This window comes from Gekko japonicus, unplaced genomic scaffold (assembly GCF_001447785.1).
Source record: "Gekko japonicus isolate JY-2015 unplaced genomic scaffold, Gekko_japonicus_V1.1 scaffold490, whole genome shotgun sequence".
NCBI classification, from domain to species: domain Eukaryota; kingdom Metazoa; phylum Chordata; class Lepidosauria; order Squamata; family Gekkonidae; genus Gekko; species Gekko japonicus.
Genome location: NW_015165249.1, coordinates 657805 through 670418, shown reverse-complemented (window position 1 = coordinate 670418; position 12614 = coordinate 657805). Strand labels below are relative to the sequence as shown.

At 47.2% G+C, this 12614-nt stretch overlaps 1 protein-coding gene across 1 annotated transcript in view; it reads right to left on the bottom strand.

Annotated features, from left to right (window-relative positions):
* Positions 1-12614, bottom strand: part of ARVCF (armadillo repeat gene deleted in velocardiofacial syndrome) — a 249860-nt gene that overhangs the window by 20775 nt on the left and 216471 nt on the right. Inside the window, exons 10-13 of the mRNA XM_015410114.1 lie at positions 9752-9902; positions 7245-7437; positions 3816-3927; positions 1759-1849 (exon numbers count right to left, since the gene is read on the bottom strand). Of these exons, the coding sequence (XP_015265600.1) occupies positions 1759-1849; positions 3816-3927; positions 7245-7437; positions 9752-9902 (547 nt within the window). The remainder of the gene's footprint in view (positions 1-1758; positions 1850-3815; positions 3928-7244; positions 7438-9751; positions 9903-12614) is intronic.

Here is a 12614-nt window from a genome sequence, read left to right as displayed (position 1 = left end):
TAGTGGTCTTCCATGTCACCTGCTTCCTGATCCTTTTAATGTCAGGGATTGAACCAGGGACCTTTCGCATCTTTCTCCTGATAGGTATATTTTTTGGTGACTTAATTTTTCGTGGTACATGCCAGGAAGGTGCAGAATGCTGCAAACATGGACACACATGGAGCTGCCTTGCACTGAATCAGTTGGTCTATCGAGGTCTCTGTTGTCTACTCTGACTGGCAGTGGGTCTCCAGGATCTCAGGTAGTGGTCTTCCACGTCACCTGCTTTTAAAAACTTGATTTCAGTCAGTTCAACAAATACTGGGGCTTCCTAACTGGGTTCAGCTGTATGTTTGTAGAGAAGTCTCCACCAAACTTAAAACATCATAGAGGACCACAAATTGGCTTTCCTGCCCAAGGCCAGGTTTCAGACATCCCATCATGTGTCTGAGCAGCTTTGGTCTTGATCACCCCTTTGAGAATTACTGAACGATCAATGTGATAAAAGAGGTAAAATCCACCCATTCCTAAAACCAGTATAAAAGGGACATTCCAGAATTTTATGAGATAAAGTATCAATCTTACCCAGGCCACAAGGACAAGGACCATCTGAGTATGGAATATTACAAAACCTCCCACACAATACTTCAGAAAGGTTAGCATTAAGACAAGCTAGATCAAATGCCCTAGCATAGTGAGGAACCGTTAAACATCTTGTATAAGGCAGCAAGGACTGAGGTGGTAAAATGCCAAAGAGCTGGGTTGAACAAGCATGGTCCCTTTAAGAGACATCCTTTGACCAAGGACGTTGGAGGCTCCCTGGATGTTTCTGGGGCTGCTCCAGTATATAAGAGCTCAGCCCAGCTCTGGCAATTGTTGGAATGACTTGTTGGCTCAGGAGCTAGCCAAGGTCCTGCAGTCCACATCTAACACAGCCTGGCGGGACTGGATGGGACAGGTGGGGCGGGGCAGGAAAGGGCAGGCAAAATTGCTTCTGCAAGACCTCTGCTCTGCCCTGAGGGCTCACAGCCAAGACTGGACACCATTCTATTCTCCAGCACTCCCAGCTTTGCTGCATCTTTTTAGCAGACCTACGTATGAATGTTCCATTTCGTTTGCCATTTTGCTGCTTGTGCTTGTTTGACAGCTATGGAAAGATTGACTCGTTCTTATCGCTCTACATGTTTTATGTCTATATAGAATGGTTTCACTTGTGGATTCGAGTCTGGTAGAGCCTCAGAGACCAACAAGATTTTCAGGGGAGAAGCTTTGCACACTGCACATAAGCTTTGACTCTTGAACACTCTTTTATCACATTGATCGTTCGGTAATTCTCAAAGGGATGCTATTCCCTATCGGATACTAAGCAGTGATCCGAAAATAACCTTATTGGTTGCTAGATTCCTGTCTATCGTGTTCTGCTTCAGAAACTGAGCGCTTTTTAAGTCATTGCTTGAGGTCTATCGATCGGAGGAACTCTGAAAAGGAACAGAGAGGGCCCATCCATATACAAATACATAAATATAGACCAAAAGCTTGAGGTGGGAATGCCTTTTTAGAATGGCTCTCCTGTTTGGGCTCTGTACTGTCACCACTGTTGGGGATGCAATGGTCCCTTTTTCAGGGCAAAAGAAACTGCCAATCTGCTCCTGATTTCAACAGCTGCCGGAAAGTAGCCAGCCACATCCCGAGAAGAGGGCAGAGCATTTCAAGATGCAAAACCTCTCTCTGCAGAATGGCAGAGCGGCTCACGGAGACGCCTCTCTGACTGCCACAGACCTTGGCTTTTATCCACCAGGGGCAGAGTGCTGTCATCATAGCCAGATTTGCAGGAAGTGCCTTTGGATCCCTTGGGAGCAGCAGATGCAGACTGGAACAGAAAAAGAAACACCGGAGTCAGCAGCTTGAAGAGAACAGACCAGAAAACACAAGCCATTTTTAAAAGTCCCAAACCTCTTTTTCTGCAAAGACCAATGAGTGCCCTACTTCCTATTTTTAGAGTGGTGAGACTCAGCGATAAAATGGACATAACGAAACTTCATCTTTTCCAGTGCAATGGGGGATTCCTGGGGGTTTTGAGCAGTGAGGGAGGGGAGCTTCTGCCACAAGAACTAACAGTTGCATAAGCTGGTTTTTTAAAATTAAAACAGCTGCACTTAGCACAATTTTTCACCACTAGAAACGGCACACTTGGGACCAGTAAAGTTCTACAGACAGGTTATGTGCTCCCATACCCCCCCCCCCAGCACCATTCAAGCTACAAGTTTCTCTTTTTATCTTGAATTTTCCGGATTCAAGGTTTTTGTGATGTTTAAACAGAACACCACTTGGTTCTGGGGGGGAAAGCTTTGAAACGTCACAACAAACTAAGTCCTGAATGGAGGAAGTTAGAGTTTTGATTCCTATAAAAGGTAAAGGTAAAGGTTCCCTTGCTCGAAAGCCAGTTGAATCCGACTCTAGGGTTGCAGTGCTCATCTCGGTTTCAAAGCCGAAGAGCCAGCGCTGTCCGAAGACGTTTCCGTGGTCAAGTGGCCGGCATGACTAAACATCAAGGCGCACAGAACGCTGTTACCTTCCCACCAGAGTGGTACCTATTTATCTACTTGCAATTGCTTGCTTTCGAACTGCTAGGTTGGCAGGAGCTGGAACTAGAGACGGGAGCTCACTCCGTCATGTGGCACACTCGGGTCTCGAACTGATTCCTATACCCAGAGTTTAATTTGAGCAGGGACTCTCTAGAGGGCTACACCCTAAAAATATGTGCTCTGGTAAAGAAAGCATGTCTCTGAGCATATGCAGAATGCTTCTCCCTCATCCCTGAGTACATTAAGAGGATACAGGCTTACACAACAGATGGCATTGGGCAAGCTGAGTTTTCAGTTCAGGATGCTTGCCCTGGCAAATTTGAGCCCTGGCATTATTAACAAAGCCCTGTCAATCTCCTTCTCCTTCAAACAACCCTACCCATTTCCCCTTCTTGCCCTCTCTGCATGAAACTTATGTTCTGAATGTGCATGCGGCGCCACCGGTCTCCCTTCTTTCAGATCCATCCCCAAATCCTCATACAGTCTTTGATTTATCCCATTATTCCCAGCTGTAACTGAGCTTCAGTTAAGAGTAACTGCATTGGCCTGCGTTCATCCCTTGCTCCCCCTCTACCTGCTCTTCTCTCAATTTTGCTTTGTTACTCCTTCAGGGCAGGGACCTGTCCATTTACAAGGCGGTAACAGACATCAAACTCTAACCTGCCTTCTTAGAGCCTACTAGCGAATCCCAGTCTCCATAGTGCTTCCTTCTGCCATCTCCCACGGCCGTGTATGTGCAGGGACACGGAGTGGAACCATTTGTTCTCTGCATGGAACCAGAGTTTTCTTGGTGCAGAACTGGAACTGCGTGCACGTGAGCAAAGCAAAAGCACTCTGGGTTTGATCCCACGGACCCATTCCGCTCGCAGATGTTTTCTCCTCCGGCAGATGGAGCCTTCCTCTGCAAGTAAGGTTGCCATCCTCCAGGTGGCACCTGGAGATCTCTCATTATTAAAATTAATCTCCAAGATCAGTCCCCCTGGAGAAAATGGCTGTTCTGGAGGGCGGGCTCTGTGGCATTATACCCTGCTGAGGCCCCTCCCCTTGCCAAACCCTGACCTCCCCAGGCTCCACCCCCCAAAATCTCCAGGTATTTCCCAACCCAAAGCTGGCAACCCTGCTTGCAAGACACTCTTTATGCTAGCGGAATGGAACCGTGAGATCCAACCCTCACAAAGGCCAGAATCATAATGGGAGCCCCCACTGGCCGTGATGACTCTTCTCAACTGGAAAACCCCGCATTTCCTTCACCTGGAAATGGGATTTGGTCCAGCCATCCTTCTGCAAAACACTCCGTAGCTCTTTGTAACTCCAGGTCATCTGAAGAACGTGAGAGGCCGCCTTGGTTTCCCGGGAGGATTGGCTGATTTGGTGTGGATGGGGGAGAAAAGGAAAGGAAAGATCAAAAGGCAAAGGGCACTCAAGCCTGTTACCAATTTAACTCATATCAAATGCAAAAGCCTCTTTCAAGTATATCTCTATTCCCCCACCCCACTTCAGGAGTCAGTCCCACAACCAATGCTCCCTCTAAGCTGTGGAATCTTGTGAGCAAGAATTCTAGGCCGTGGTCACACGGACCTCTTACCGCGCTAGTTTTCCCACAGTTCTTCTATCCGCGACATTTTATATCGCTTGGAGGTGGTCAGACGGTCCCTCTGTCTTCCGCTTCACTTGCGCGAAGTACTGATCATACAGCGCCCGTCCCTGCGGTGGCGCGGGGTTAAAAAAAAAAACCCTGCACATGCGCTTGGGCATACATACAAACTAAGAAGACCAAAATAAAAGCTAGCGCCTGTTTGCACATGGGCATAACTTAAACCGGAAACACAAAAAAGGGGGGGAGGGTAGCGCGGTCACGGCGGATTGCTGTCCAGATACCAAAACCGCGGATACAAAGCGCGAGATATCGGAAAACACCTGTTCCAACGGGTGTCAGAAAACGTGGATAAAAAGAGCGGAAACCGTGGGACTCAGCCCGCTTCGGTGCGGGAGGCGGGTTTGCCAATATGAACAGGAAACTTTAATGCGCGAGGGATCAGCAGCGAAGCCCGCACTAAATGACCGTGTGACCTGACCCCTACTTTGCGAGCTACTGGCATTCAAGTTGTGAGTGAGCAATTTGGCTACATAAATTAGTTTGCTCCTGAGCCATCCTTTCTGAGCTAAGGCCGGAGGCTAAAAAAACTGTGAGCTAGCTCACACTAACTCAGCTTAGAGGGAACACTGCCCACAACCATGTTTGTCATATGATAATTTTCCGTACTTGATAGCACGACCAAGGCAGTGCACAACATACAGCTTCCTTCCCACTTGTGTGAATGGTGACTGTGGAAATCACCAGCCGGCAATATGACAACCACAACTTCAAATGCAATTGTGGGAACTCTCCCTAAAAAGGAGCTACTCATTCTGACCTTCTCAAGCATACCATGAAACCCAGACTTCTTATTTCCAGCTTGCTCCGAGGCAAAATCCACAGTTCTCTGGTTCTTGGCCCATGATACCTGAAAGAGCGCCTTCCCCCATATATTCCTTCCAACTCACTGAGGTCAACTTTGAGCAATTAGCCAGTCTTGACTAAGAACTAGCCATGACTGAGAAAGCATTTCCTGTAATGGAATCAGTTTTGAGCTGCACTCGGTGGGATTCAAGACCTCTGAGGTTACACACACCAGCCTAAAAAAGCCACATGCTCATTCAGGCCTTTCAGATGTGGATCTGTTAACTGTTGTGTTTTTTTTTTTTAACTACAGACTGGTTTTTCGGTTACATAAAGTTTTGGGTTACGTTTCATTATATTTTATACCTTGCTTTGCGAAGGACTCTGTTCTGGCTTCCTCTGGGTGTAATGATGTTCTGCTGGAGAAACTATTTAGTCCTGAATTTCCTCTCCGTCTCTGTTTTCCTTTTATGCTGTCCCTTTTATCCTACATGGAAGTGTGCGATTAAATTGCCTTTGCCTCCTGCAGTTTCTGGGAAATACGGGTACCAAATTTGACCCTGCAGACTCTGGCTTGCCCTGACTTGGATGGCCCAGGCTAGCCCAATCTCATCAGATCTCGTAAGCTAAGCAGAGTCGGCCCCAGTTAGTACCTGAATGGGAGACCACCAAGGAAGTCCAGAGTCACTATGCAGGCGACGGCAGAACAACCTCTGAACATCTCTTGCCTTGAAAACCCTACAGGGTCACCATAAGTCATTTGAGACTTGACGGTACTTTCCACGGACATCCACTGGCATAAAGGTTCCAGAAAGGAGCATGGGTTGCTGTAGGAGCGCATACGAGAAGTTGTACCCACGTACTGAAAGCAGTTTGTACAGCACCAGGAAGGAGAGACTCTTTCAGCTTGCCTATGTATAGGCAGCTTGGAAGAACTTTTGAGCCCATTTCTGAGCCTGGAATTGGGCCTGGAAGAACTGGGCAACTTTGAGTTCAATTCTGAGACAAACCAAAGTGCACGTGTGCAGGGAAAGTTATCTACTCCTAGCTTTAACGTGGAGGAACAATCAGTTATGCAATACCATGCTTGCAACGTGAAGTACGGGAAGGACTATACCACGTGAGTTTGTCGGCTGTGTAGGTTGACCCTACGCAGATACTGGAGTGGCTATACATCCAGACCTTTGGTTAGTTCAGAAAGGACAGCTTCCTAAAGTCATTGTGGCCCAAAGGAGAGCTATTTGAGATATTATCACCTGCCTCCTTACGATCGCTCCATGTCAACCGCCATGTTGCTTATTTTTGTTAACAGCCATATCGTATAGTGTAACGGTTGCAAAGGGAGGACGAGCGTCTCCCCCTTTGCCAATAAATGTCTGGATTCCCTTAAAGGATGATGCCTGATAAATGCGTGCCTGATGTTGAGGAATAGCGCAGGCCAGGAGGGAATCTGTCCCAAGATGACGGATCATTTTTATTCTATCGATCTTATCTCTGAAGTCAACTCAGCCTATTAAAGGCGCTGATTTACGATACGTTGCTATGGCATGTGGTTTGAGAGCTTCAGCAGCACAGCTGGAAGGAGAAAAGGAACATACACCACTGTAAAGGTCTTAAAGTATTCCTGGAGGGGTACCTATTACAGGATGAAGCTATGCAGGGAGGGATCTGATCAGCGCCTGGAGGGAGGACTTCTTGGGACGTATGTAAGTCGCCTCAAGTTCTATGAACGCAGATCTGCAGGGTGGCAATAGGAAGTACCATCGAGTTGCAGCTGACCTGTGGTGAGCCCGTAAGGTTTCCAAAGCAAGAGAGAAACAGAGGTGATTTACCATTGCTTGCCTCTCCGCGTAGCAACCCTGTGGTCTTGCATCTGAGTTCTAACCAAGGCTGGCCCTCCTCAGCTTCCAAGATCTGACAAGATTACACTAGCCTGGGCCATCCAAGCCAGGGCGAAATGCAGGGTATGATGCAATGAATGAAATCAATAAACAGTAGTACAGGAAAAGGTTGCTGCCCACAACAAGCTCCACTCGGCTGTTCTTCTGTTGAATGGGAAGCAATTTTTCTCCAGGCCAGTTTGGCCGGGGAGCCTGGAGGTTTTTTGTCATCTTCTGGGCATGGAGCAGGGGTCACTGGGGGTGTGGGGGGGTGAATTTCCTGCATTGTGCCGAGGGTTGGACTAGGTGACTCTGGAGATTCCTTCCAACTCTATGATTCTACAAGTGTTGGGAACTCACCTTGATTTGCTGATAGCAACCAGCTTCTGAATGCCTTGCGTCTGGATCAGGGACCGGGCGTTTTCGGAACTGTCAGTGATGATCTCATGGATGGTGTTCAGAACTGCCACCACTGTGTCTTCCTCCAGGTTTTTAGAAGATCTTTGCTGCCTGCTGGGCAAATTCCGCACCAGCTCGCCCATGGCATAACTACCTGAAGAATGGAGAGCCCTCCTATTAGTCCAATCTGGTCATTGTGTGTGGTACAGCATGGGCTTGGGATGTAGGATCCCAGAGAGCAGGGCTTAGAAAATATATGCTGGAAAGCTCTGAGAGCTGCTGTCAGAGCAGATAGGACTACTGGGCTAGGCGGGTCAGCACTGCTAAGCAAACTAAGAAGGATGGCGCCAAATAGGCTTGCTTAATCAATCATCTGTCCTGAACATATATAAAGGTTGGGATGAGATCTGATTTTAACATCCAAAGGGACATGAAGAATCCTCCTTCAGCTTTACCTCCTTGTGGTCCATCACCCCAAATTGCTTTTCCTTCCACCTCAATCTCATCCCTGGAAATGAGCCAGTGAAGACAAACGGGAAGAGGGCACAGGTCCCCTCACTTTACGTCCCTCAGATTCAGAGAGCAGCCATCTTTGTCTGCAGTGGCAGAGCTACATTTGAGTTCAGTTGCACCTCGGAGACCGACGATTTTCTTCCTCACAAACTCACTTCAGGAGCTTTCACTCTCAAAAGCTTATACACCAAAAATCTTGATGGTGTCTAAGTTGGTACTGGACTCAAATCCAGCTCTTTCATGCCTCCTTTGATCTTAAAGTCAGGAGGGTTTTGTATGTGAACGGAGCAGTCACGTGATGAAACAAACATGGCTGCCACCTCTAGAACACCTGGCTCAGGCCTAAGGAAGCTCCTTAGGTCTTCCCACTCATATGGTACTAAAGCTGAGGTACCATGTTAAGATACTCTTAGTAGAATTAGTAGAATTCAGAGTAGGCCTGCTTAGAATCGCTGTCTAAGAGTATCTTAACATGGTACCTCAGCTTTAGTACCATATGAGTGGGAAGACCTAAGGAGCTGTTTTAGGCCTGAGTCAGGCCTATTCAATGGGGCTTACTTCCAGGAAAGTGGTTTTAGGATTGCACTGTTATTCTCCCATATGCCTGATGAATGACTAATTCTTCTGCTTCATGCCATTCCATAGTCTTTGTTGTATTCTGCTGTGATTATTTTAATTGGATTAGTAAATTTCATTTCAACATACTACAGTGTCTTGTGTGTGTGTTTTTTAAATTACTTTTTAATTTTTAAACAGGTTTACAACAACAGAGAGTCACCAAAGTACAAGACAGGGCACACCTTATCAAGATGCAGTTCTAAATAAATAGATCGATACAACAGGACTCTCATTTTGTTTTTCTTTATATGCCTTAAGATGGGATAGAAATATCTTAAAACGTAAATGTATAAACATGGAAGACGACAAGCTTCGGTAGGTAGTGAACATTGCCGCTGTGTTTTGAAAGCATCCGAGAACTCATCCCTAAGCGTGAGCAGATCCCACAGAAGAGGAGACTTTATGGGCATCATGAAGCGTTTACATCCTTTATGGTGAATTTCACAGCCACCGTATATTACATTTTAAGGCCTTTGTCAAACAGACACTGGGGAACAGTTACTAAGGCCAGACATTAATGCTAATGCATACAGGGTTTACTCAAGACTGCTTTGGAAGAGTCCTGCAGGGATGAAAAACACTGGCTTGCGTTGCTCCACATTCTCCTGAACGGGGAACAATAAAGCCCATTTACACATACCTCCAGGAAACTAAGATCCTAATACTCCAAATGCACAATTTCACTACTCAGTGGGATAAAGCTCTCAGCTGGTTTTCAGTTTTAATTCATGGGGACACTGAGGCAGAACTTTTGTGTGTGGAAGGAGGGTTCATAGATATAATGTCTTCTTCTGAAAGCAGGACAGGATGTACTTCCCACTGACATGTTTCCTGATGGGTTTGGTCCTGAACTTGGGACTGGAGGATTCAGCTAAAGGGTCGGGAGGAACTATAAAGAACCCAGGCAGACCAGCAAGGAAGACCTCCTACTTTTGCTTTTGTTGACCCACTTATGTCTTCACCTAACCTTAGTTTTGTTTCAGCAATCCCTCCTGCCTTCAACCAGACAGGATCTGGTACTTCTTTTAAAGAGGACACAAAACTACCTGGGCTTTTAATTAGTTATGAATCTGCCTTATGTCACACCACTGAGCTATTTAGCAAAGTAAGGGCTTTTTCAATAACACCAGATGCTTTTCCCCCTCTCCAACCTGGAGATGCTGGGGATGAAACCTGAGATCTTCTGTGGGCAAACCGCATGTTCTAACAGTGCACCAAGGGTCCTCCCTATGAAGCTTTTTCATTTCAATACTGATAGTGTGCATAGGTCCCCAGCAGACTGCTGTCCCTCATTTGAGAGGCCTGCCGGTTTGCTCTGGGCAATGTTCAGGAAGTACCTATGAGATCTTTATTGCGACGATCCATGGAGAGATTCCGCAGAGCGATGGACACTGCCCTCACCACCTTATCTGAATCTGACTGGAGGAGTTCCACGAGGACAGGTAGTCCCCTCTCTTTCCGCACTGTTGCCCGGATATATGTGGACCACTGACCGGGAAGAGAGAAAAAGCACCAGTTTAGAGGGCATCCAGGCGGAAGGTCAATGTTTCTCGAACATGATCTTTGAAAGATTTGCAAGAGACTAGACCCATAGCTCCTCCTCTTGGATTACAAAGCCCCACCTCTACCCACCCCACCTCCAACCTCCTGAGGGGATTTTTCTTCCCTCCTAAAAATGCCCTTCTCTTAGGATAGGATATCTCCAGCAAAGTCCCTTTTGAGGTAATCCCCTTCCCCTCCCCACAACAGACACCCTGTGAGGTAGGTGGGGCTGAGAGAGCTCTTTCGAGGACTGCACTTGAGAGAACAGCTCTGAGAGAATTTGTGACTGACCCAAGGTCATGCCGGCAGCTGCTTGTGGAGGAGTGGGGAATCAAACCCAGTTCTCCCAGATTAGAGTCCGCATACTTAACCAAACTGGTTCGAAAAGATTCCCCCTGACGAAGCTGTGTGTGAAACACATAGGGGTTGTCCAGTTGTTAAAGATTCTATTTCCCTCTGCACCCCTTTGTTTCTTCATCTTCCTTTTCAGGTAATGCTAAATTTCCTGGGACCTTTGGCTTCACATGGATTTTAGCAACAGCAGCCAATTTTTCTAACCACAAATTCTTCAGCATGTTTATGCAAATCTGCTTACAGAGTAGCATCTCTCATGAAACAAGAAGGAATTTCACATTACCCTTTTTAACCCATTTTGAAGTCGTTTTTGATCTGTCATGGAGTAAACCGGTATAGGGCTGCCATTTCACACATGGCTTTCCCCTTCCAGTAAAGAGCTGGATCTGAAGCGGTTGGCCATTTCAGACTGCACCGCTTTTCCCCCGCCGTTTTTCGCCCGCGCGGGCAATCTCCAGCTTTTTTGGGGGGGACATTCGCTTTATAGCGCTATAACAAAACACTCCAGGCATTCTAATGGCGTTGATATACAGCTGTTCCGTTATAGCGTTATAGCTATGAAATGACAGACCAGAAACCGTTTGGGAACCGTTCCTCTTCCGGATTATATAGTCTGTCTGAAATTCCTCAAGTTCTTTGCCTCCCACATTAAACATCACACAGCTTCAGTCCTTTTGGGAAGATTGCCCCAGCCACACAGTGTTATCTTAACAGCAAAGTGATGGGTCGGGCCGGTCATGACAGCAACAAAATCAAGCCTGATCAGAGGCAACATAAGGGCTTCTACATACTCGGGGGAATCCTCGAGTACAAAGGAAATAATAGAATATGGTAAATTAACCAGGAAGGGAAAGGTCTCTTCAAAGGTCTGATCAAGCTTGAGCATGCTTCAGGAAGCACAGAATGTTAGTGTTGCACCCTAGTCAGGGACAGCAGTGGGGGGCCTGGAGGCAGTTTGAAGGGAAGCAGCAGCTCAGCTGTCAAGAGGAGGGAATGGCAAGGCCAGGTGGCCTCAAAGGTAATTAAAGCCCTTTATGGCCAGAGGCCAGCATGCCTTTGAAACCACCTCTCCCCATATGAGCACTAAGGTCTACAAATCAACATCTTTTGGTAGTCCCCGGCCGCAGGGATGTCTAACTTGCTTCAACCAGGGCCAGGGCCTTTTCAGCCCTGGCCCCCATCTGGTAGAATGAACTCCCAAGTGAGATCAGGGCCCTGCGGGATTTATTACAATTCCGCAGGGCCTGTAAGATGGAGCTCTTCCACTGAGCTTTTGGTTGAGGCAGTGGATGTCCCTTCCCTCCCTCTAGCTGGCCCCCGTCAGCGGCCCCGGATCCTTAAAGAAATTTCAATGCCATCTTAACCGCTAAGAGACCTGATATCTGCCAGAGTTTACATGTTATTCAGGACGTGTATGTTATTTTATATTGTTATTTTAATGTGGTTGTAACTGTATTGTATTTTATATTGTTGGAACCCGCCCTGAGCCCGCTTGCTGGGAGGGTGGGATATAAATCCAAATAAATAAATAAAGGCCAGGAGGAACGACAGCCAGCACTAGCCTCCTCTGAAGTGAAGGCTTCCACTGGTGTAAAAATCTCCTTGGGAGCAAAGGCCTGTTGTGGAACAGGCCAAAGTTGAGAGAAACTGGGCATGATGAGGATGAGGAGGAGGAAGATACAACGCAGCATCAGGAGAAAGCTGGGAGAGAGTTAGATAGGTAGTATAAGCAGGGAGGCCCTGCCTGCCTAACTAGGGTGTCTTTGCAGTTTGGAGGGACCAGTTTCTGCCCAGGGCCCAGGAAAGTGGCTAGGGAGACAGCAGGCTGCATCACTAAGGAGACCGGCCATGTAGTTACTTCTAGGCCTGAATCTTGAAGTAAGGGTAAATGGGCTAGAGAAAACTTTAGGAAGGGTCCATGCCTGGGAGTGGACTGGAGACCTTGGCTGAGGCAGGTGGAGGTGATAGTTGATGAATGGGCTCCCTGGCAGAAATGTGGCTGTTAAACTCAAAGAGTTTGCTGTGGAGAGTGATATATGCAATTAAACCAGCATCTCGGCCACTCTCTGGTCTCGGATTGTGATGGGCGAGGCTGGTGGAGAGACGGGATGTCCGGATGGAGAAGCAGCCCCTGGTCCCAGCAGTTTGACAGTCAGAAAAAAGGGGGAAGAAAAGGGGAGATGGGAGTATTAGTCCACTCAAGCTCCTGAGAGTTTAGAAAATCCTAGAGGAGAAATCTGGGTAGGTGAATGGAAGAACTCTCTAAACATTTTTTCGTACGCCACCTCCTGACTTTTGGGGGGG